This window comes from Molossus molossus, unplaced genomic scaffold (assembly GCF_014108415.1).
Source record: "Molossus molossus isolate mMolMol1 unplaced genomic scaffold, mMolMol1.p scaffold_m16_p_19, whole genome shotgun sequence".
Classification (NCBI taxonomy): Eukaryota; Metazoa; Chordata; class Mammalia; order Chiroptera; family Molossidae; genus Molossus; species Molossus molossus.
Genome location: NW_023425354.1, coordinates 37190581 through 37217167, shown reverse-complemented (window position 1 = coordinate 37217167; position 26587 = coordinate 37190581). Strand labels below are relative to the sequence as shown.

General features: G+C 38.1%; 1 protein-coding gene across 3 annotated transcripts in view; it reads left to right on the top strand.

Moving 5' to 3' along the window:
• Nucleotides 1-26587, top strand: part of ATAD5 (ATPase family AAA domain containing 5) — a 49497-nt gene that overhangs the window by 18758 nt on the left and 4152 nt on the right. For all 3 annotated transcript variants that reach the window (XM_036268947.1, XM_036268946.1, XM_036268948.1), the window contains 12 exons: nt 3587-3771; nt 6718-6872; nt 7358-7517; nt 8044-8370; nt 9550-9646; nt 10884-10963; nt 11435-11574; nt 11677-11827; nt 14072-14248; nt 15363-15496; nt 15916-16009; nt 17243-17307. In XM_036268947.1, coding sequence (XP_036124840.1) covers nt 3587-3771; nt 6718-6872; nt 7358-7517; nt 8044-8370; nt 9550-9646; nt 10884-10963; nt 11435-11574; nt 11677-11827; nt 14072-14248; nt 15363-15496; nt 15916-16009; nt 17243-17307 — 1765 coding nt within the window. The remainder of the gene's footprint in view (nt 1-3586; nt 3772-6717; nt 6873-7357; nt 7518-8043; nt 8371-9549; nt 9647-10883; nt 10964-11434; nt 11575-11676; nt 11828-14071; nt 14249-15362; nt 15497-15915; nt 16010-17242; nt 17308-26587) is intronic.

The following is a 26587-nucleotide window of genomic DNA, read 5'->3' as shown; positions in this document are numbered from 1 at the left end:
ATTAATTTTTTTGTTACTGATGTTTCTCATTTTTTACCCCATTGGCACCCCCACTCCCCACCCCACCCCTGCCCTGTCCCTGGCTTTGTTGTCCATGTCTATTGGACATGCATATAAGTTCTGTGGTTTAGCTCCTCCCACCCCCACCCCCTCTTCTGAGGGATGTCAGTCTGTGCCCTACTTCCATGTTTCTGGGTCTACTGTATTCCTCAGACTGTTATGTTCATTATATTCCATATATAAGTGAGATCATGTGGTATTTGTCTTTTTCTGCTTGGCTTATTTCACTTAGGATAATACTTTCCAGGTCCCTCCATGTCGTCTCAAAGGATAAGAGATCTTTCTTTCTTATAGCTGCATAGTACTCCGTTGTGTATATGTACCGCTGCTTTTTTATCCATTCGTCTACTGATGGACACTTGGGCTGTTTCCAGATCTTAGCTATTGTAAATAGTGCTGCTGTGAACATGAGGGTACATATATTCTTCCTGATTGGTGTTTCAGGCTTCTTAGGGTATATTCCTAGAAGCGGGATCACTGGGTCAAATGGAAGTTCAATTTTTAATTTTTTGAGGTAACACCATATTGTTTTCCATAGTGGCTGCACCAGTCTGCATTCCCACCAGCAGTACACTAGAGTCCCCTTTTCTCCACACCCTCGCCAACACTTGTTTGATGATTTGTTGACGGCGTCGGTTCATACATTCTTGTGAGGAGTTCTCAATGTATCACTGAGGCAGATATGACATTGACACATTGTACCACTGGTGATGTTAACCTTGATGAGTTGGACATGTTGATACCAGTCAGATTTTAATTCACCAGTCACCTTAAATTCACCCTTTTCCCTATGAAATCGATTAATATTTTGTGGGAAAAATGTTCTAAGAGAAAGCCAGTATTGCCCTGACCAGTTTGGCTTAGCGGTTGGAGTGTTGGCTTGCGGTCCAGAGAGAAAGCCCATATCGCCCTGGCCAGTTTGGCTCAGCGGTTAGAGCGTCGGCCTGCGGTCCGGAGAGACCTGGGTTCGGTTCCCACTAAGGGCACGTACTGTACTTCGGTTGCAGTTTGTCCCCGGCCCTGGTTTGTTGTGCGGGTGGCAGCCACTCGATGTGTTCCTTTTACATCGATGTTTCTCTCTCTCTCTCTCTGTTCCTCTCTCTCCCTCCCACTCTACCTGAACGAAAAATGGAAAAATGTCCTCGGGTGAGGAAAAAAAAAAAAAAAAGAAAGCCCATATCTTGTTCCTCATCAAACCTCCAGTGTTTAGGCTTAACATTGATGACTTCCACCTGAATCAACCATACTGTCTCTGGACCGCAGGCTGATGTTTTAACCACTGAGCCAAACCGGCCAGGGCTGAATCAACCACACTGTGCTCGTTGTTAAGTGGTGATTAATTATCGCAGTTATTCTTTCTCTATTTGTTAGTTGGCTGCTTTTCCATCTCCTTTTATGTATCTATTTATTCTTTTACTCACGGATTCCTATTTTATTCAGTGGGTTTTAGTCCATTAATGTTATTTATTTTGATGCTCAAATTGTTTCTAATTTAGCCAGTGTAAGCCCTTCAGCATGGTTTCTATGTTCCTTTGACTTGTCCCCATCATTTATTGAGCATTTCTTACTTCCTGGAACGGGAAGATGTTCCAGGCTCATCTTTTATTTGCCCTGCCCCAGCTCTGTACTCAGCCTTTTCTCCAAGGAGCCCTGATTCCTCTTTGTGGAGGGTGGTATTTAGAAAATAAGATCTAGGTACTTGCTTTATTCACTGCTCCTGAGGCATCAGTGCTTCTGGGCTGTCTCAGCAGATAAAGCTAGGTAATAACATATATGCGCATGCTAGGTAAATAACACACACATACCCCAACTATATCTGTGTATATAATATATACGTATTGTAAAGCATATATAATACATATATATGTATATATATATTTTTTGTTCAGATAGAGCGGGAGGGAGAGAGAGGAAGAGAGAGAGAGAGAAACATCGATGTGATGGGACACATCAAGTGGTTGCCACCCGCACGACCAACCAGGGCCGGGGACAAACTGCAAGCGAGGCACGTGCCCCCAGCGGGAACTGAACCCGGGTCTCTCTGGACCGCAGGCCGACGCTCCAACCGCTGAGCCGAACCGGCCAGGGCTGTATATTTTATATTAGTGCCTTGTACCCTTTCCCATATAGTTTACTTTCTGCTATAGGTACATACTAATTTATTACAATTTCACCTATGTTTTCCTCCTTACCTCCTACTTTTCTAAGATTAATTCCTGCAATCTGGCTTTAGATTTCATCTTTCCCTCATTTCTCTCAAACAGAAAAGGAAAATAGAAGTTTTTGTAGCCTCTTTTTAATTACCAACCCAAATTTCTGTTTATAGAGAATATTACAATTCTCCTATATATGACAGGCTAGAAAGGGTGTACAAGCCGTGACACACCACCATCACACTCTTTCCCCCTCTATTACTCTAGCATCCCATCCTCTGCCTCCATTGAAGTCAAGAATCCTATGATTTACAACATGAAGGTAGGCATTAATACTAAGGGCGTCTGCTATTAAGAATAATGTTCCTGCTATTATATTGGAAATAATATTATATTAGAAGTTCTTGTATTAACTTTTTGAAATATGCCACTGATTTTTTAAAATTGAGAGAGAGGAAGGGAGAAAGAGAGAAACATCAATTTGTTGTTCCACTTATTTATGTATTCATTGGTTGAGTCTTTTTCTTTTTTTTAATCCTCACTCAAGGATATTTTTCATTTTTTGTTCAGATAGAGTGGGAGGGAGAGAGAGGAAGAAAGGGAGAGAGAGAGAAACATCGATGTGAGAGAGACACATTGACTGGCTGCCTCCTGCACAACCCCAACCAGGGCCTTGGATGAACCGCAACCAAGGTACGTGCCCTTGACTGGAATTGAACCCACGACTCATTGGTCTGCGGGCCAGTGCTCTAACTGCTGAGCCAAACTGGCCAGGGCTCATTGGTTGATTCTTGTATGTGCCCTGACTGGAGATCAAACCCGCAACCTTGGAGTACGTATCAGGATTATGCTCTAATCAACTGAGCTACCTGGCCAGGGCCAAGAATGTAGTAGTAGAGGGCCCCTCTCCAGTAACAGCTGAGAGAGAATGTGTGGAGGACAAAGATGTGAAGGATTTTGCCTTCTAAGAATGTGAGAGGAGTCCCTGGGTGGACTGTATGTAACCACTAATTTTTTGGTTAACTACCAAATGCACTAACTGATTGTGCTATAGAGACTTGCTGTTTTCTGATTTTATATGTATAAATGCTTTAAAAAAAAAAGAAAAGAAAAGAAAAATTGCCTACCACCCCAAAATAGCCCCTGTTAACATTTTGGCTGATGTCCTTTGTTTTTATTTTATATATACTTGTTTAACTTCTTAACACTGACAGACTTTTGTTTTTATGATAAGCAAACAAGAATTTGACCAGCTAATATCTTAGCTGATTAAATATTTTCAAATTAAATTAAAAGGTATTTATTTTATAGATAGTTTATTTTTTTAAGTTTTTATAACCTTAGCTTTCCTTTTCACATCATTTTCTTAAAAGTCAAGGCACATCTGAAAGATCTCAGGATTGTGATATGCAACTTAAAGCAAAGCGTGACTTTCTAATGAGCGGTCTGCCAGATTTGTTGAAACGACAAATTGCAAAGAAATCTGCTACATTAGATGTGTACAATGCAGTGAGTACCAGTTTCCAGAGAGTTGTTCATGTACAACAAAAAGATGATGGTAAGCTTGTCCATTATTGTTGAATATTTACTGTGAAAATGTTAGATGTAATATGAAACTATGTAAGTTGGTTTAAGATGAGGCTAAGGTTTAATGTAATTCTTATAGTGATTTTAGTGGGAATTTAAAGTCTCTTCCTGGGCCATGGACTCACTTTACTGAGGATGGCGACTGGGGGCAAGAAAGCCAAAGCCTTTACCCCTTATGCCAGGGGACAGCAGGCACATGTGTTCAGGACCTTAAGTGCATATTATTCTCCAGAGAGGCGTTATGTTTTAAAAGGAAGGCCATTCTTCTGAAATTAGAGCTTTTGTGTGAACAGATCATCTCTAAGAATTTCTCGCAGGAGTTCCAGCCCTGTTCTAGTCCAAGCTAATGTTGAATGTTTGGGGAACTCTTTTGTCTCCTTTCCAGAACAGCTTTTGCTGTTTGGGAAATATTTTCTGGAATAGATAACAAGTAGCAGTGCTTCATTGCCCTTGTTCACCTTATTCTCACGTGCACTGTGCACAAGAGCAAGCTGTGCCCTGGCCGTTTTGGCTAAGCGGTTAGAGCGTTGGCCCGCAGACCAGAGAGACCCAGGTTTGGTTCCCGCTAAGGGCGCGTACCTCGGTTGCAGTTTGTCCCTGGCCCTGGTTGGTTGTGTAGGTGGCAGCCACTCGATGTGTCTCTTTCACGTCGATGTTTCTCTCTCTCCCCCTCCCTCCCACTCTATCTGAACAAAAAATGGATAAATGTCCTCAGGTGAGGATAAAAGAAAAAAAGAGCAAGCTGTTTGTACAATCCTCTTTCTTATATGGTGGTATTAATTTGACCATAACCTAATTCTGTTTGGATTCTAATGCTGTAGCAACTACAGTCTTACTTTACTTACATCATTTTTAATTGCTGGTAATATATGAAACCTTATAGCTTTATGTTGTCATTGTTTCTACCTAGAGTTATTTTTGTCAGCACAAAAAGTTATACTTTCCTCAACTGGCTTTGTGGTTTGTTTAAGTGCATTCCTTCTATCATGAAATGTACACTATGTCCTGTTCTCTTTCTTTTCCTTTTTTCTTTTTTTTATCCTCACCCGAGGACATTTTTCCATTTTTTGTTCAGATAGAGTGGGGTGGGAGAGAAAGAGAGAAACATCGACACGAAAGGGAACATCGAGTGGTTGCCACCCGCACGACCCAACCAGGACCGGGGACAAACTGCAACTGAAGTACATGCTCTTAACAGGAACGTACCCGGGTCTCTCTGGACTGTAGGCCAACGCTCTACTGCTAAGCCAAACCGGCCAGGGCTCCTTTTATGTTTCTAACCTTGATACTTTTTTAATCCTTTCCTGAGGATATTTTTTTCATTGATTTTTAGAGAGAGTAGAAGGGAAGGGGGGAGAGGAAAGAGAGAAAGAGAAACATTGATGTGAGAGAGACACATTGATTGGTTGCCTCGTACATGTGCCCTGACTGGGGCCAGGGATCGAACCTGCAACCCAGGTATGTGCCCTTGATCAGGATTCAAACCCGAGACACTTTGGTTCTTGGGCCGATGATCTTACCACTGAGCCACACCGGCCAGGGCTTACCTTGATTAATTTTTTGAGTTTCGCTCAGCCTCTCATTTGTATGAACTTCCAACCCATCTTTGTAATAATATTCTACTTTTTCTTTTTTTCTAACTCGGCCACTGGCCATTCAGTTGCTGAAGCTTTTCTTGTTATTTTTTACTTCTTTAGCTTTATATAATATTTAAAATTTTTTTATTTACTGATTTGATAGAGAGATCATTGGTTGATTCTTTTTTATTTTTACTCCTCACCGAGGATATTTTTCTATTTATCTTTAGTTAGAATGGGAGGGGGGGGAGAGGGAGGGAGGGAGGGAGAGAGAGAGAGAGAGAGAGAGAGAGAGAGAGAAAGAAAGAAAGAAAGGGAGAACGAAAGGGAGAAACATTGACATGAAAGGGACATATCGACCGGTTGCCTTCAGCACAACCCTGACCAGGGCTGGTGACAACCACAAACAAGGCACTTGCCCTTGACCGTAATCGAACCTGCGACTCTTTGGTCCATGGGCTGACTCTCTAACTGCTGAGCCAAACCAGCCAGGGCATTGGTTGATTCTTGTATATGCCCTGATCCGGGATTGTTTGAACCTGCAACCTTGGCATATCGAGACAACACTCTAACTAACTATACTACCTGGCCAGGGCTTTTATAGTATTTTCTTTCCTTTTTTTGTCAGTCAAGTGTGGCTGTGTGGAGTTTTACAGTATTTTCTAATAGTATGTTCAACTATAGAAATTAGTCATGGTTTCCCACCCCCCGATTTTGACAAACCCATTCTCAGAAGTGTGCTACTGTAAATCTTAGCTTATCTATTGGTAGATGAGCAGATGAGGAAAGTGCAGAGAGCATCTCTGTCTCTTAGAACCTTAAGAGTTAGTGAACACTTAACTATTGTTCAGCATTGTGCCAAGCACTCTGTATGCATGTCTAGTTTAATTTCCATAACAACTCTAGAACATTGAGTATTACAATGGTCACTCCCACTTTACATATGGAAAAACTAAGGTTTAGGATCTTGCCCACACTCACCTAGCTAATAAGTGGAAGAGGCTGGATTTGAATCCAGGTCTGACTTCAGAGTTTAAATTTGAAACTAGGATGTAAACTGACCCTGAAATTTTTACCATGAGTAGAAAGGTTGATTTAAAAAGAGAAGAAAATTTTCAGATATTTGCATATTTTTAACAATTGGGGGAAAGACTAGGTAATTGGTATTAACTGTATTTGTTGGAGGTGAAGATTTTGTTCCCTGTGTACTCTGAGTTTTTATACTTTTGTGTTAACTATTTAGTTGTTGTCAAGTCTTTTCATGTTTATATAGCTGGCATTTGATAAATGGATAGTATGTGAATGAGGGTAATTAAAACCATTTTTCTGTTTTTCTTTAGGGTGCCATTTGTGGCATTTGAAACCACCCACTTGTCCTTTCTTAACTAAACATAAACAATTGAATACCAAAGTAGATCTCTCAAAACGTGTTATTGCTCTGGGTGAATTTTCAACATTGAACTCAAATTTGAAAAGCAATAATTCTGCTGTTATGGTAAGTATTAGATAGTGCATCCATTGTTGAGTGTTTCATATCTTTTAGAGGAAAACAATTTTGGACATCTATTATTGTATCCTGAAGTTTATTTTTCTCCAGAGTTCAATTTAAAAAATAAATCCCAGCTTAAGTACATACTCTTTTAAATACTCATAGAGCTATAAAACCTTTTAAGAATTAAGAATAGCCAGTTTCTAAAGATTACATTGTATAGTACATTCAGATACTTTATAAGTCAGCATTACAACCTAGTAAATATGTGAAGTACAATTAGTTGTAACAGAGAACAGTGGAACAAAGTCCTTCGGAAGCTGTGCAAGTGCAGCTTGTTGCCATCAGGATCGTATTTGTGACATTTCCATCAAGGTTACGTTTAGTGACTAAAGCTATTATCAACTTATGGACAAAGTAGTTGGTAATATTGTGTTTAATGTTAATAGACAATGTGGGTCAGTTATTGAGTATTTTATTCTTTATTTCAGTTTATGGGGAGAAGGAAGGATTTTACTGAAGAAGTAAGAAATCTTTTGCTGGAGGAAATTAGGTGGTCAAATCCTGAGTTTTCCTTGAGTAAATATTTTCCTTTGCTTCTAAAAAAACGAACTGAGCACCAAGTACTCTCTGAATGTCATTGTAAACAAGGTTAGTGATATTTACTATCATATTAAAATTTCACTTTTTTTTTTTTGGTACGTGCCCCTAGTGGGAACCTGGGACTCTGGTCCGGAGGCCAATACTCCAACCACTGAGCCAGACCGGCCAGGGCTAAAATTTCACTTTTGAGAGCACTAAGAGTTAGCCATTGATCCTTGGGAGTGGTCATCATGAAGAGAACATTGCTTATGGTTGGCAGGGAGAATTTATTCAACTGAAGTAAAGCATCTTGTGCAATGTAGTGTTAGCCCCTGCCAGCTTCCAGAGATGCCAACCTCAAGACAGCTGTTAATAATTCACTTAAGGAAAGTCTTAAATGAGATAATTTGAACTTAAATAGCTTGTATAAACGCAGTCTAAATAACAATATATTCAGCTTTCTTTCAGTATGCAACATTTGACTCTTGCCTTTCATTTCATAGTAAGACAGTTGGATATTTTGAAATACTAAGATTATTGTGTATTAAACTTTTTTGATTAGTAAGCACATGCATTTCTATTATTCCCCAAATAGAACGTCCACAGCTAGAGTCTCGAGTCAATCCGAAAGAAACCAAAAGGAAACGAGTGGAATCCGAAAATCATAAGTCAAAAAGAAGGAAAACAAATGAGTATTCAGAAAATCCAGAAAAGATAAATGGAAAACCAAAAGAACTTCAAAAAAACAACTACACTGGGATAAAGCTAGATTCTTCCAAAAGTCTATATTCTAAAACATGCAGGAAGAAACAAACTGCTTTGAGTCCCACATGTAAAGTGGAAACAGGAGCAGTGGAAGATTCCAATGTTTTGATAACAGATGATGACAAAGTGTCTGTATCAGAAATGTCCTCTATTCCTGGTAAATCAGTTTTTCTCCCCCTGGTCCTAGAACTTTTTTGTTAACCTGCCACTTCCCCTCTCTTTTAGTATGTGCTCATTGCAAATTCAAACAATATGTATGTATGTATAAGAACTGTCTTATAGATAACCAAATTAACAAATTGGTATTTGGTCTTTGATTTTTCTGTGCCTCTATAAATACATATGCTTTTTAAAAACTGGGGATCATACTATACATATTAGTTTATGCCTGTTTCTCATATTTCTGACATATTCCCATTCAAGGTATTTACTTTTTCAAAGTATACTATTGAATTGATTAATTCATCTATTTATGTTGCTTTAGAGTATGTTTTGATATTTGTATAGCAAGTCTTCTATCATTTCTAAAAAAATTTTATGCATCTACTCTACTAAATGATAGATTCCCTTACCTTCCTAAATCCCATTGGGGTGTGATTTTGCATTACTTTATAGATTAATTTGGAGTGAATTGGCATCTTTACAACATACAATGTTCTCAACAGGGAGTATAACATATCTCTTCATTTAAACTGGATGACTTAGTTGGACACTTTTTTTGTTTGTTTTATTAATCTTTACCTGAGTATATGTTTTTCATTGATTAAATTTTTTTTTAGTGAGAGTAGTAAGGGAGGGCAGGAAGGGGAGAGAGAGAGAGAAACATCGATGTGAAAGAGACACATCGATTGGTTGCCTCCCACACACACCCGGACCATGGCCAAGATTGAACCTGCAACCCAGGTATGTGCCCTTGACCAGGAATCAAACCTGAGACCCTTCAGTGCATGGGCCGATGCTCTGACCACTGAGCAACACTGGCCAGGGCTTAGTTGGACATTTTTCAGTGGTCAAAAGAGGCTCCACTAAAATTGTGGTGTCTTTGTTCTTGAGATTATTTTTTATGGTAAGAATTATTTTTCATGTTTCTGGAATTATTAAAAATTTAAATATATACTTTTAAACCTCACTTTATGGTCATTTTATGGAGAAATTTGATGTGAAGAATTTATTAATTATTTAAATGTAATAATTAAGTTTTGAAATTAGCTATTTGGCATTTTGTAAATATAAATATTTGTACAAATAGTTATTGATACATGAAACTAATATAAATGTCTAAGAATATATGTTTATGTCAAGGAACAAATATTTTAATGTATATTTTTTGCTTTAGATTCTGGAACTGAAGACATGCTTTGGACAGAAAAGTATCAACCTCAGAACTCCTGTGAACTCATAGGCAATGAGCTAGCTATAAAAAAGTTACATAGGTTGGTAAAATTGAGAAATAGTTAATGGATCTAGTGTTTTTGAAATTCTATTTATTCTAAAATCTGTGTTATAATTATAAAGTAATATGTTACTTGGTAAAATCTTAATAAAAGGAAAAATAAAAACAAGAATATTAAATAAATATCCTTCTATTCTCCCTAGAGGTAAACCACTATTAAAGGTTTCTTATAAAACCTTCCAGAAAAAAATTTATGCATATGTTAGTTCCTTCTTTCCTAACAAAAGGGATCATATTACTACTAATTCAAATCCATTATGCTTTGTCTACAGTTCTCACATTCAAAAAGTTCTGAAAACTGAAAGTATATTAACTTGATTACATAAAATGTATTGTGGTCTTTTATTGCTCTCACTTGCAGGAGTTGGAACATTTTTAAAAATACAAATATTAAGTGATTATGGATGTACTTTCACAGACCTCTTTAGGAATATTATGTAATACGTTGTATATATTCCCAGTTACCTTTCTAATAGCTGAAGAACTTTGAATTCTAAAACCCACTTGGCCCAAAGCATTTCATATAAGGAACTGTAACCCATAATAAGAGTTAACCTTGAGTTTGGCACTGTTCCAAGTACTTATTGAGCTCATTTAATCCTTAGAACAATAGCATGAGGGTATAAATACAGTTGTTATCTCATAGATGAGGAATTAGGCCTAGAGAGGCCTAATTTGTTTAAGGTCACAGAACTAAGTGATAGAGCTAGAATTTAAACTCAGGTAGTCTAGCTCCAGACTAGAGCTTACTCTTTCTTATACTTAGCATTGTATATTAGACATCTTTCATGTTATCACAGTCTACCTAAGTTCTTTTTTTCTTTTTCTTTATTGATTCTAGAGAGGAAGGGAGAGGGAGAGAGAAACATTGATGAGAGAAAACATTGATTGGCCGCCTCCTGCATGACCCCCCACTGGGGATCGAACCCACAACCTGGGCATATGCCCTGACCAGGAAATCAAACTGGTGATCTCGTGGTGCATGGGTTCAGTGCTCAACCACAGCCACACTGGCTGGGCTACCTAAGTTCTTTTTAATGGCTGTGTATTGGTTTCTTGTATGGATGTGCCATATAAGATGTATCTTTTCCCCTACTGATGTCCTTTCAGCTTTTTCCTTTTGGAGGCTAATAGAAACAGTGTTGCAATGAATACACTTTCACATATAGTCCATATTCTGTGAATTATTTTTATTAACATACATTTTCTTATGGCAGTTGGTTGAAAGACTGGAAAAGAAGAGCTGAATTGGAAGAAAGACAGAATTTGAAGGGAAAAAGAGATGAAAAACAGGAAGGTATTTTGAGTTATTTTTGCCATTTCATTGAAAATTTTTAGATTAGATTCGCTAAAAACTTTTATAAAATTTCTTATTCAGCCCTGGCCGTTTTGGTTCAGCGGTTAGAGCGTCAGCCTGTGGTCCAGAGAGACCCGGGTTTGGTTCCCACTAAGGGCACGTACCTTGGTTGCAGTTTGTCCCTGGCCCTGGATGGGTTGTACAGGAGGCAGCCACTCAATGTGTCCCTTTCACGTCAATGTTTCTCTCTCTTCCTCCCACTCTGTCTGAATAAAAAATGGAAAAATGTCCTCGGGTGAGAATAAAAAAAAAAATTTCTTACTCATATTTCACAATGGGTGTCTAGTTTTGGCACATGAAATTTCCAGCATTTATTGGCAAGACATTTGTGGGATTTGATCATTGGGTTTGGTGAGATATAATTGCTGCCTAAGGAATTATCATTTTATATGCATTTGAATAATTTTTCAGATCTGTTGGATAGAACTGACTTTAAAGGCAGTTCAGATGAAGAAGAAAATCGTCTTTGCAATACTGTTCTCATCACAGGGCCAACAGGAGTGGGGAAAACTGCTGCAGTATATGCTTGTGCTCAGGAGCTTGGATTTAAGGTTAGTCATAGCTGCAGTGGGACAATGTTGATGTAGTAATTACCCTTGAATTAAAAGAACACAAACCATTCTGCCTTTTTTTAATATATTCTTTCTTTATAGATATTTGAAGTGAATGCCTCATCTCAGCGCAGTGGAAGACAAATTCTGTCTCAACTGAAGGAAGCAACTCAGTCCCATCAAGTAGACAAGCAAGGTGTAAACTCACAAAAACCTTGTTTTTTTAATAGCTACAACATAGGCAAATCACCAAGTAAGTAAATTAATTTTTTTATCATAAACTTTTGACAAAATAAAATCTAAGAAAAAAATCTTTAATAATTAGTATTTTTTCATTTATTTTTGTTCCTACATATACACATGCCATTTTAAATTTTTTTTTTTTTTTAATCCTCACCCAAGGACATTTTTTCCATTTTTTGTTCAGATAGAGTGGGAGGGAGAGAGAGGGAGAGAGAGAGAGAGAGAGAGAGAGAGAGAGAGAGAGAGAAACATCGATGTGAAGGGACACATCGAGTGGCTGCCACCCGCATGACCAACCAGGGCCGGGGACAAACTGCAACCGAGGTACGTGCCCTTAGCGGGAACCGAACCCGGGTCTCTCAGGACCGCAGGCCGACGCTCTAACCGCTGAGCCAAACCGGCCAGGGCAATTTTCAGGATTTGAATGATGCTGGTTCTGTAGTTTACTTGTAACTTTGATGTGGTTGTGGGAGGACGCGATACTGTATTTACCTGCGCCACCATCTTGACTGTAAGTCAATTTTTTTCTATATTGATTTTTTAGAGAGAGAGGAAGGGGGAGGGAGAGAGACATAGAAACATAGATGAGAGAGAACATCAATTGGCAGCATCCTTTATGCCCCCCACTGAGGATTGTGCCCACAACCTGGACAGGTGCCCTGACCAGGAATCAAACCGGCGACCTCTTGGTGCATGGATAGATGCTCAACCACTGAGCCACACTGGCCGGGCAGGAGGAAAGCTTTTTATTGGCCTGTGTCCTTTTGACATAGCCCCAGTGATGTTAGATATTTTCCTTGCTCTCTGGCTTGTTAAGATGTCCATACCTGCCCATCCGGTATGGCTCAGTAGTTGAGCATTGACACATGGACCAAGTGGTTGCTGGATTGATTCCTAGTCAGTGTCCAGGTCCAGGTTGTGGGCCTGATTCCAAGTGTGGGCATGCAGGAGGTGGCCAATCGATGTCCTCTCTCATCAATGTTTCTATCTCTCTCTTTGTCTCCCTTCCTCTCTCTCTAAAGAAAAAAATCAATAAAGAAAAAAATAAGATGTCCAGACCTAAAATGAGCTCTTTGTCTCAGGAATTGAATTTTTTGGTGGAAAATCCTTTATAAAGAATATATTGCCCTGGCCGGTTTGGCTCAGCGGTTAGAGCGTCGGCCTGCGGTCCTGAGAGACCCGGGTTCGGTTCCCGCTAGGGGCGCGTACTTCGGTTGCAGTTTGTCCCCGGCCCTGGTGGGTTGTGCAGGTGGCAGCCACTCGATGTGTTCCCTTCACGTCGATGTTTCTCTCTCTCTCTCTGTTCCTCTCTCTCCCTCCCACTCTACCTGAACAAAAAATGGAAAAATGTCCTCGGGTGAGGATAAAAAAAAAAAAAAAAAGAATATATTGATTGTCTTGGCCTGTGTGGCTCAGTTGGCTGTAGCATTGTCTCATACACCAAAAAGTCATGGGTTTTATTCCCTAGTCTGGGCACATACCCAGATTGAGGGTCCAGTTCCTGGTCCAGGTGTATATGGTAGGCAAGTGACAGATGTTTATCTGTCACATCGATGTTTCTTTCTCCTCTCCCCTCTCTCTAAAATCAGTCAATGAAAAACAAAATATATAGAAGGAAAGAATACAGGGTGTCATCCCCCCCAAAATGTATATAGGGTATCCTTAGCTTCAGATACATTTTTTTAAAATAAGATTTTATTTATTTATTTTCTTAATGACTTTAGAGATAGAGGGAGAGACAGAAACATTGATGAGAGAGAACATCAATTGACCACCTCCTGCATGCCTTCCACTGGAGATCAGGCCCATAATCTGGGCATGTGCCCTGACTGAGAATCGAACTGGTGACCTCTTGGTGCATGGGTTGACGCTCAACCACTGAGCCACACTGGTCGGGCTAGGTTCCGATACATTTTGACAATGAAGTATATTTTAATAAACACAGGGCAAAGGGGGAGAATGGGGGACATCTGTAATACTGTCAGTAAAAGTGTGTATATATATATTTAAAAGAATGTATATTTCTTTGAAAAAGAATGTCTTTTCCAAATGACTGGTTTTACCTTCTCTACTGATAGAATAAATAACAACATAGTAATATTTGACTATTGAGTACTTGAATGTAAAAAAAGAAAATTTATATATCTTTTATTTATAACTGGTAAGAGTAGAAATATAGACTGTGGATAACTCAGTTTTGCTTTCTGTTTAATTTTTAGAATATTTATCTTTAAGTGTAATTTGTTTTTGGCAGAAAAATTAACTTCCCCTAAGAAAGTTGTTACATCACCAAGGAAACTTCCTCCAGCATCACCACAGTATAGTGGACCAAAGCGAGCACTTCCACCTAAAACGTTGGCAAATTACTTTAAAGTGTCTTCCAAGCCAAAAAATAATGAAGAAATAGGAAAACTTCTGGATAATAATAAAGGTATGACATTAAATTGACAAAATAATGTTTATATTTTTAATCCTAATGGACCTGATACATAAAAATATGATCAGCTCTGGCCTGGTAGTTCAGTTGGTTAGAGCGTCGTCCCGATATACCAAGGTTGTGAGTTTGATACTTGGTCAGGGCATACACAAGAATCAACCAATGAACGTATAAAGAAGTAGAACAACAAATTGATATTTCTTTCTGTCTCTAAAAATCAATCACTCATGATATTTCATGAGTTCCTAGTGCTACTTATTAAACTTAAGCTATGTTGAATGTCATATATAGGAGTTTTGATATTTTGTTTCAGTATTTTAAAAAAATTTATCTTTATAGTTGAAAGTATTACAGATGGCATAACCAATGGACACTGACAATAGTGTGGGGAAGGCAGGAGGGGGTGGGGGTGGGGAGGAGGGAGTCAAAGGGGAAAAAAGGGAGAAACATCTGTAATACATTCAACAATAAAGATGAGTTTAAAAAAAGAGTATTACAGTCCGGCTGGTGTGGCCCAGTGGTTGAGTGTTGACCCATACACCAAGAGGTTGCCAGTTTGATTCCTGGTCAGGGCACACACCCAGTGTGTGAGCCAAATCCCCAGTGAGGGGCATATAGGAGGCGACCAATCGATGTTTCTATCTCTCTCTCCCTTCCTTTCTTTCTAAAATCAATCAATCAGTAAATAAAAAAAAAATAGTATTACAGATGTCCCTCGTTGACCCCCTCCATCGCACTTTCATGTTTGTTTCTGGGGTTTTTTGTTTTTGTATTTTTATTCTCACTTGAGGACACTTTTTATATTCATCTTCAGATAGAGTGAGAGGGAGAGAGAGAGAAACATCAATGTGAGAGAACACAGCGACTGGCTGCACCCACACGACCTCAAGTGGGGCCGGGAACAAACTGTAGCTGAGGTCCGTGCCCTTAGTGGGAACCGAACCTGGGACTCTCTGGTCTGTGGGCCAACGCTCTAACGGCTGAGCTAAACCAGCCAGGGCTGTTTTCGTTTTGATAGGGGATTTCAATTTAAACTTATTCTCTAGACATATGCAATGTTCTATTAAAAGTTGATTTTATGTAAAATATTAATATTCTATTTATGCAGGGATCAAAAATTTTTTTGAACAGAAACAAATTATTCAGACTAAATCTACAAACACAACTAATTCAAATGTCAAAGAATATGGAGCCGAGGAACCCAACAGGAAAAATGCAACATCTCTCATTCTTTTTGAGGAGGTAGGTTTGCAGAGGTATATGTTGGTGATGGCTCATAATAAAAACTTATTCTAAAGATTACTGTGTTACTATAAATTATTGTAAAATAGCCAGCAAAGCCAGGAATATTTACTTGGATCTATTTGAAATTAAAGCAAGTGAAACTCTCAGCCATAAAATAATTTTTATGAAAATAATTAATGGAATCCAGGGTTATTAATTTTTTCATTGATTTTGTAAATTATTGTCATACTTATCCAGTTACAAGTGACTGCATTTCTTTTATTTTAATATTTGACAATGGGCTGAATGCACATTGTTCATAAAATCATACATTTTGTCTTTAACAGACATGTAGTATATCTACTATGTACACATAACGGTTCTTCAGTAAGTATGTTGTTATTCAGCACATTAATATTTTAATAAATTATTTTTAGGTCGATGTTATTTTTGAAGAAGATGCTGGGTTTTTGAATGCAATCAAAACATTCATGGCAACAACTAAAAGACCTGTAATCCTTACTACAAGTGGTAGGTAACAGTGATTTTACAATTAATTACTTCTGGTTAAAATATTTTAGAAAGGCTTCTAATTTTAGTTTGAAATGTTCCTTTTAAAGTGTGCTAGTAAATTAAGTACTTTTTTCTAAAATGAGAAGGCTCCTAGATCATTTTTTAAACTAAGAATTTTTAAAATTTGTAGTTGGTTGGCAGCCTTGAGCAATTATAAAAATAATATACTACCTTGCAAATAGCAATGACTTTAATAATGAGAACTATTTTGAAACTTTGTTGGATGTTAGCTATTTAGGAATCTGACAGTAGCTTAAAATACTGATAGAAAGATTTATAGACTAGCCAGTGAAGGGGTTTGGTAGGGAAAATAACAAGATTCTTTTTTTTGCCTCCTCTTCATACCTGTGATTAGATCACCAAACCTCATTTGTTGGTCAGAATATTTTATGGAACCCAACCTTTCTGTAGTTCTTTAATATTGAATTTAGCCTTTCCTTAATCCCTGGTAACACTTCCATATGGGTTGATTATTGCATATTTTAGTAAAAGTAAGCCATCATCAGCCTAACAGAATTGGTTCACCATCCTAATTAACATTCAGTGTTTAATTTTAAAACTTATATAATTTTTTATTATAAACAATGTATTATATTGTTCTCTAATATTTTTCATTGCACATATTCAGTATAAGATTTCTGCTGCCCTGGCCAGTTTGGCTCAGTGGTTAGAGCGTCGGCCTGCGGTCCGGAGAGACCTGGGTTCGGTTCCCGCTAAGGGCACATACTTCTGTTGCAGTTTGTCCCCGGCCCTGGTTGGTCGTGAGGGTGGCAGCCACTCGATGTGTCCCTTCACGTCGATGTTTCTCTCTCTCTCTCCCTCCCACTCTATCTGTACAAAAAATGGAAAAATATCCTCGGGTGAGGATAAAAAAAAAAAAAAAAAAAAGATTTCTGCTGTGGATATCTATAGGAAAATGTGTTTATGTTAGACTCCACTTACATATTAGTGTCCCATTTGACAGTTAGTGATTATAATCTAAAAATATCAATAAAAATCAAGTTAAATGGTAGTTTAATTAAAAGATCATAGCTACTTTAGGTTAAGATAGAAATTCAGTTTTTATCATATAGTTTGCATATTTCATTTTTATTACTGATGATATACAGAATATTTTCATAGAAACAAGTATACTGGAAAGAGTAATTTATTGGGTTTCATCTTAAAAAAAAATTTTTTTTTTTACTACAGATCCAACATTTAGTTTAATATTTGATGGCTGCTTTGAAGAAATTAATTTCAGTACTCCTTCACTGGTAAGTTTTGAATTTTGATGATCATAAATTATATATCACAATTATATAAAAGGTGATTTTATTATAAGTATAATTTTAAAATGAGGTTACTAAGGATATGTTAAAATTTTTTAGTTTTGAGAAACTCCTGGTTACTATAATTGTTTATTTTTAAATATTTTTCAAAATCCAAATATTCACATTCCAATGTTCACTAAGTTTTTGTATAGTAAAAGTGCTTTACTGATGTGAAATTTGCAGTTAAATGCCCTTAAGTGTACAATTTGATAAATATTAACATATGTCAATCTTCATGTAACTATCACCCAGATCAAAATATAGAACATTTCCGTTACATACAAAAGATCCTATGAGCCTTTTTTTTTTTTTTATCCCCACCTGAGGACATTTTTCCATTTTCTGTTCAGATAGAATGGGAGGGGGAGAGAGAGAGAGAAACATCGACATGAAAGGGACACATTGAGTGGCTGCCTCCCACACGACCCAACCAAGGCCAGGGGCAAACTGCAACTGAGGTATGTGTCCTTAGCGGGAACTGAACCCAGGTCTTTCTGGACCACAGGCTGACGCTCTAACCAATGAGCCAAACCAGCCAGGGCCTATGAGCCCTTTTTTTAAAAAAAATCAGCACTCCCCTCCTCACCAGAAGTAACCACTATTCTAATGTGTATTAACTTTAATATTAGTTTTTTTCCCTGAAATTTCAAATAATAGGAAACATCATGTGTCCTTTTGTATCTGGTTTCTTTTACGTAACATTATATTTTTTAGATTTATCCAAGTTCTGTCAGTGGAATTGTTTAGTTATCTGCATTATGTTATTTGTTAAACTTTCGACGCTCTAACCGCTGAGCCAAACTGGCCAGGGCTAAACTTTTATTTTTTATTTAAAAAAAATTTTTTTTTCTTTTCCTTTATTGATTTTACAGAGAGAGAAAATGAGAGGGGGAGAGAGATAGAAACATTGATGAGACAGAACATCGATTGGCCGCCTCCATCATGCCCCTCACTTTGGATCAGGCCCACAAACTGGGCAAGTATCCTAACTGGGAATCAAACCGGTGACCTCTTGGTGCATGGGTCAACGCTCAACCACTGAGCCACATCAGCCGGACATTTGTTAAACTTTTTTTTTTTTTTGGTACGTGCCCCTAGTGGGAACCACACCCGGGACTCTCTGGTTCACAGGCTGACGCTCCAACCGCTGAGCCAACCCGGCCAGGGCCATTTGTTAAACTTTTAAATGGATCTCTAGTTCATGAGAATTCTGGCAGTTGTTGTTAGTCTTTTTTATTTTTATTTTATTAAAAACAATTTTTTTTTCTTTATTGAATTTTAGAGAGAAATGAGAGGGAGAGGGATAGAAACATAGAGGAGAGAGAACACTGATTGGCCGCCTCCTGCATACTCCCCACTGGGGGTCAGGCCTACAACCTGGCATGTGCCCAGACTGGAAATCAGACTGACAACCTCTTGGTGCGTGGTTTGATGCTCAGCCACTGAGCCACACTGGCCAGGATGTTAGTCTTTTTTAACTTTAGCCATGGTAGTAGTGTTCATGTGTCCATACGTGGTGTTTGGTTTCTTTAATTAGCTTTTTAAAAAATATTTTTTAATTGATTTTTTAGAGAGAGGAAGGGAGAGAGAGATAGAAACATCAGTGTGAGAGAGAAACGTAGATTAGCTACCCCTTGTATGCCCCCCACTGCCAATTGAGCCCAAAATCGGGCCATGTGCCCTGACTGGGAATCGAACCAGGATCTCTCAGTCCATGGGATGATGCTCAATCCATGGAGCCACCCTGCCTGGGCTGTTAATTAGCTTTTTTGAATTAATTTATATACAGTAAAATTCACCCACTTTAAATGTATAGCTCAGTGAATTTTGACAAATACAGATATAGAACATGTCTGTGAAGAACAGAGTATTTTTGTGCTGGCTAGTGGTTAGAGCATTGGCCCACCCACTGAAGGGTAGTGGGTTCGATTCCTGGTCAAGGGCAGCACATACCTGGGTTGCAGGTTCAATCACCAGTCCCGGTCTGGGACCTTGCAGGAGGCAACCAATCAACATCACTGTTTCTCTCTCCTCTTCCCTCTCCCTCTCTCCCTTCTGCTCTCTCTAAAAATCAGTGGAAAAAATATCCTTGGGTGAGGATTAACAAACAAACAAACCAAAAATAACAGAATATTGTTGCCTGGCTTAGTTGGTTGGGCAACCTGCTGTGCACCAGGAGGTCAGGGTTCGATTCCCAGTCAGGGCACATGCATGGGTTTCCAGTTCCATTATCAGTAGGGGGCATGCAGGAGGCAGTCAATCAAATGTTTCTCATCCATGTTTCTCTCTCTCACCCTCTCTTCCTCTCTCTGAAATCAATAAAAACATTAAAATTTTTTTCCTTTATTGATTTTAGAGAGAAAGGAAGGGAGAGGGAGAAATAGAAACATTGAGGAGAAAGAACTTTGATTGACTGCCTCCTTCATGCTCCCCACTGGGGATTTGGCCCACAACCTGGGCATGTGCCCTGACTAGGAACTGAACCGGCGACCTCTTGGTGCATGGGTCGATGCACAACCACTAAGTTACACCAGCTGAGCAATAAAAACATATTTTATTTCATTATCATTATGTTTAATCCTCACCTGAGGATATATTTTCCATTATTGTTCAGATAGAGTGGGAGCGAGAGAGAGAAACATTGATGTGAGAGGGACACGCATGATCCCAACCAGGTCTGGGGAATAACCCCAACCGAGGTTCATGCCCTCGCTGGAATCGAACTTGTGACTCTTTTGTCCGAGGGCCAATGCTCTAACCGCTGAGCAAGACTGGCCAGGGCAATACAAACATATTTTTTAAAAAGAACAGCATATTTTCATTATCTCAAAAAGTTCCCTTGTGCCTTGTTGTTTTTCTGTCACTATAATTTTGCCTGTAGAATTTCTTGTAAATAGAATCTTATAATATGTATTTTTAACTTAGTTTCTTTTATACAACATAATGCTTTTTCAGATTCATTCATATTACCTATATTAGTAGTTCTTTCCTTTTTATTAATGAGCACTATTCCGTTGTATAAATAGATATACTTCACATATGTGGATATGTATTGTTATATTCACCTGTTGATAGACATTTGGGTTGTTTATAGATAAACTATTATAAATAAAGCTGCTATGAATAATTACATTAAAATCTTTGTGTGTACTTAAAGATGGAATTGTTGGTCCAGTTAACATAAGAGCCTGACAAACTGTTGTCTGAAGTTTTGCAACTGTTCCCACCAGATATGTATGAGTTCAGCTGTTTTTCACAAACTCATCAGAAGTTGGAATTATCCATTTATTTGATTTTATCCATATTAATAATTATATTTTCGTATCTCATGGTTTTAATTTGCATTTCCTTAATGACATGACATTGAGCATCTTTTCATGTGTCAACTTGTCATCCTTACTTCTTCATTGGTGAAGTATCTGTTGAACTCTTGCCCATTTTTTAAATCAGTTGTGTTTCTTATGGACTTCCAGCAGTTCTTTTTATATTCTGGAAATAAGTTTGTATTGGATAGTGTTTTGTAAATATTTTCTCCCAGTTTGTGGCTTATCTTTTCATTTTTTTTAAGTAAAAATTTTTAATTTTAATGAAGTCTAGTTTACCAAGTTTTTCTTTTATGGTTTGTGGGTTTTGTATCCTATTTGAAAAATATTTTTAAAAATTTTTTTCCGTTTATTGATTTTAGAGAGAGAGGGAAGTGAGAGGGAGAGAGAGATTAGAAACATCGATGAGAGAAAATATCGATTGGCCACTCCTGCATGCCCCCTACTGGGAATCAGGCTCACAACCTGGGCATGCTCAACCACTGAGCCACACTGGCCATACCTATTTGAAAAATCTTTACCAAACCTAAGCTTACAAAGATTTTGTCTTAGATGTTTTATAGTTTTGACATATAGCTCTTTGATCTATTTAAAGTTTTGTATACAATATGAGAGAAGACATGAGTCATTTGTTCCCAATAGATATTTGTTTCAGCACTGTTTGTTGAAAAGACTATCTTTTTCTTTCCAGTAATAGACTGGGTATGGGTCTTACTCTGTTCTCTTTATCCATGTGAAAATATGATGTCTTTATTATTGTAGCTCTTTAGCAAATCTTGAAATCAAGGAGTATAAATCCTCCAACTTTGTTATTTTGCAAAATTGTATTGGCTATCGTGCCATTAATTTCTGCTAATTTTAGAAACAGCTTGCCAAGTTTTATAGTTTATTTTGGTGTTTTGGTGGGAATTGCATTGAATCTATAGATCAATTTCAGGAGAACTGACAATTTTACAATAATGAGTTTTCTGATTTATGAACAGTTAATTTTTTCGGAGAGGGGTTTAATTTCTTTCAGCACTGTTTTATAGTTTTCATTATACAAACCTTGCACATATTTTGTTAAATTTACTTCTAAGCATTTGATGTTTTTTATGTTATTTTAAGGTTTCGAGGTTGTTTATAGAAATAAATTGGTATTTTGTAGCCTATGACCTTGCTAAAATCATTTACTATTTCTAGTAGTAGATTCCTTCGAATTTTCTATATTGATTGTCATGTTAATTAAAACCACTTTTGTTTCTTCCTTCCACATCTGTACCTTAATTTCTTTTTGCCATATTGCAGTGGTTAGTGCCAGTGTACCCTCAGTACACTATTGAGTGGGAGTTAGAGTGGACATCTCTGTCTTGTTCCTGATGTTGGGGAAAGCATTCATTCTTTCACCATCAAGTATGGTAGTGGTTGTACATTTTCATAGTCGCTCTTTATCAGTTAGCTGAGAGTCTTTGTCGTGAATGGCGTTGAATTTTGTCAGATACTTTTCTCACTTTTAATTCAATCATATGGTTTATCTTTTTAATTCTATTAATATGGTGAATGACATTGATTGATTTTTGAGTGTCAGACCAGTCTTGCATTCTTAGGATAATATAGTCATGATGTACTATGTCCTTTATATATTTCTGGATTCGATTTGCTCATATTTTGTTACAGATTTTTGTGTCTACATTCATGACAGATATTGGTGTGTAGTTTTCAGGCCACATTAAATGGATTAGGAGATTTTTCTGTAGTTGGTTTAGAGAAAAAATATGTATTTTTAGCTTTCGATAGTATATTTGGCATTAAGATTGTATTAACAGAATCCAAGAACCTTGATAAAGTGTAAGTCCCTTTACTATTCTTTTATGAGTTAATTTTCAAATGCTTTATATTTATATACATTATAAATTCCCTAATACAATGCTCTGTTTTATTGCTTTAGCTAGTCATATGTGTTTTAAAGAAATTATGCAGGTAAAAGTCAGCTTTACATATAACCATATACTTTTATTTTTTTTTAAACTTTTATTTATTTATTTTTTTTGTACAGATAGAGTGGGAGGGAGAGAGAGGAAGGGAGAGAGAGTGAGAAACATGAACGTGAAGGGACACATCGAGTGGCTGCCACCCGCACGACCAACCAGGGCCGGGGACAAACTGCAACCGAAATATGTGCCCTTAGCGGGAACCGAACCCGGGTCTCTCCGGACCGCAGGCCGACGCTCTAACCGCTGAGCCAAACCGGCCAGGGCTACTTTTATTTTTTTTAATCTTCACCTGAGGCTACTTTTCCATTTATCTTTAGAGAGTGGGAGGGAGGGAGAGAGGGAGACAGAGAGAAACATTGATGTGAGAAAGACACATCGACTGGCTGCCTTCCACACCACCCTGACCAGGGCTGGGGACAGATTGCAACTGAAGTACTTGCCCTTGACCGGAATTGAACCTGTAATGCATTGGTCCACAGGCCAACGCTCTACCCACTTAGCAAATTGTCCAGGGCTAACCATATACTTTTTTTTTTAAATCTTCACCCAAGGACATTTTTGCATTTATCTTCAGATAGAGCGGGAGGGAGAAAGGGAGGAAGAGAGAGAGAGAGAAACATCAGTGTGAGAGAGACACATCAACTGGTTGCCACCCACACAACCCCAACCGGGGCTGGGGACAAACTGCAACAGAGGTATGTGTCCTTACCAGGAACTGAACCCGAGTCTCTCTGGTCCATGGGCCGATACTTTAGCCACTGAGCCAAACTGGCCAGGACTAACCATATACTTTTTTTTTTTTTTAATCCTTACCCAAGGACATTTTTCTATTTTTTGTTCAGATAAAGTGGGAGGGAGAGAGAGGAAGAGAGTGAGAGAAAGAGAGAAACATCAACGTGAAAGGGACACATTGAGTGACTGCCACCCACTCGACCAACCAGGGCCAGGGACAACTGCAACTGAGGTACGCGCTCTTAGTGGAAACCGAACCGGGGTCTCTCTGGACCACAGGCCGACGCTCTAACTGCTGAGCCAAACCGGCCAGGGCTAACCATATACTTTTTAAACAATTTTTTAAAAATTGATTTTAGAGAGGAAGGAAAAGCAAGAGAGAGATAGAAACATCCATGAGAGAGAACATTGACTAGCTGCCTCCTGCATGCCCCCCACTGGGAATTTGGCCCACTATTTAGGCATGTGCCTTGACCAGGAATCAAACTGGCAACCTCTTGGTGCATGGATCAATGCTCAACCACTGAGCCACACCGGCTGGGATAACCATACACTTTTATTTTTTTAATTTTTTTTTTATCCTCACCCGAGGACATTTTTCCATTTTTTGTTCAGATAGAGCGGGAGGGAGAGAGAGGAAGAGAGAGAGAGAGAGAGAGAGAAACATCGATGTGAAGGGACACATCAAGTGGCTGCCACCTGCATGACCAACCAGGGCCGGGGACAAACTGCAACCGAGGTACGTGCCCTTAGCAGGAACCGAACCCGGGTCTCTCTGTACCACAGGCCGACGCTCCATCCGCTGAGCCAAACCGGCCAGGGCTAACCATACACTTTTAATTTCTGATGTTTTTCATGTCTTCGTGAAGATCTGAGTTTTTCTTTGGTTTTTTCTTCAGATTTAATCATTTTATTAGCAACTCTTATAGAGTGGGTCTGTTGGCATTGGATTATATTAGGTTTCATTTAGCTGACAATGTATTTTTAATTAATTCTCAAAAGATTATTTTCCGTACACGTAGAAATCTGGGTTCTCAGTTTTTCCATCAGTCCTTGAAAGATGTCATTCCAATGTTTTTTGGTCACCATTGTTTCTGGTTATAAGTCAGTAGTCTTTTCTTTCTTTCTTAGGGAGGCGGCTTATGTAATATGTCATTTTTTTTTGTATGCCTTTTACCTTAGTTTTCACATTCCTTGTGATGTGCCTATGTGTTATTGTTTTCATATTTATATTCTGCTTGTGGTTTTATGGATATCCATAATCCTTAAATATATGTCATTCCTCCAACTAGGGAAATTTTTAGACTTATTTTTTCAAATTTATTTTATGCCCATTTTGTCTCTTTTACCATCCTGGGAATATAATTACATATGTTAGATATTTTACATTGTCTCACATAATACTGATACGTGTTCTTATCCCCTCCCCATGTTTTTCTGTTTGTACTTCTGATTTGCTCATTTCTATTGATTTGCCTTCAAGTTTCTTGACAGTTTTTTCCTGCCACTTCATTCTTTCATGAGGCCCATCCAGTGAAATTTTTATTCTGATATTATGGTTTTAGTTTTATAATTTCTATTTGCCTCTTTTTCATAGTTTCTGTATTTCTGCTGAGATTTCTAATTTGCTTGTTTATTATGAGCATATTTCCCTTAAGCATAGTTTTTTACTAGCTATTTTAAAAGGATTCACCAGGGCTATTTCTTTTGTCCAAGTGTTTCCCTTCAGTTTTCTTCTTTCTTGTGCTTTCAGATAGTTTTTTTTTTGAGTTTATAGTTATTACCAATGGCAGGGTTTATTTGATAGTAGGTACTCCCTTGATATTGAAAGCAGAATTCCAAGTCTATGGGAAGCAGAAGTCCCAGAAGTGTCCAGGAATTGTGTGTGTGTGTGTGTATAATATATATTTCACTTAAAAAAATTGTTTTAGCATGGCTGGTGTGGCTCAGTGGATTGAGCGTTGTCCCATGGACTGAGAGGTCCTGGTTCGATTCCCGGTCAGGGCACGATCCCCGGTAGGGTGTGTGCATGAGGTGGCCAGTTGATATTTCTTTCTCACATCGATGTTTCTCTCCCTCTTCCTCTCTCTCTAAACAAACAATAAAAATATATTTTTTAAAAATTGTTTTAGTTACTATAAAAATGCTAGTAGTCTTGGAAAATCTGTGAAATGTAAATACAAATATCTTTCGTTAATCCTCACCCAAGGATGTTTTCCACTGATTTTTAAATAGAATGTTGGGGTTGGGGGAATATTGATGTTAGACACATCAATTAGTTGCTTCCCATATGACCCTGACCCCAGGGTGAGGGGATCGAACCTGCGATCCCAGGCATGTATCCTTGACATGCCCTTGACTGGGAATTGAACCCAAAACGCTTCAGTCCATGGGCCAACGCTCTAACCACAGAGCCAAAACTGGCCAGGGCCCAATTTTTTTCTTTTAGCTTTTCAAGGCAGAAAGCTTTCCATAAATAATGATGAAAAAATAATTGTACATGTTTCGTTATTTTATAAACATATATAATAGCAATATTAATGCAACACTACATGAAAAAAATTTCCTTGGTCCCTTTACCCCAACAAATCATGTTTTTTACATTTTATTGTTATTTTTTCTATTTCTTGTTTACATACACTTATGCTTTTATGCACACATTGACATAAATCTCTAACTCTGGTTGTTTTGTTTTTATCCTCACCCGAGGACATTTTTCCAGTTTTGTTCAGATAGAGTGGGAGGGGGGGGAGAGAGAGAGAGAGAGATAGAAACATCAACACAAAAGGGACATATCAAGTGGCTGCCTCCCGCACAACCCCAATCAAGGCCGGGAACAAATCGCAACCGACATGCCCTTCACCGGAATTGAACCCACGACCTTTGGTCTGTGGGCTGACACTCTAACCGCTGAGCCAAACTGGCCAGGGCTCTAACTCTGGTTTTTAAAAATTATAAATTTTTCAGTATTATTATAGCATTTATATTGATAATTTTAAGGCTATAAAATATGCCATCAAATTGTACTATTTAATCCTAAGGGATAGTCTTAATATTTAATAAAATTCTCTCCAGGGTTTAGGTTGGAGAATCTCCATAAGTATGTTTCCTTGCTGTGTTAGATATATATAACTAATAAACACATTGGCTTTAATATTTTTCTTTATATTTTTCCAGCTTAGTTTTATTCTCAAT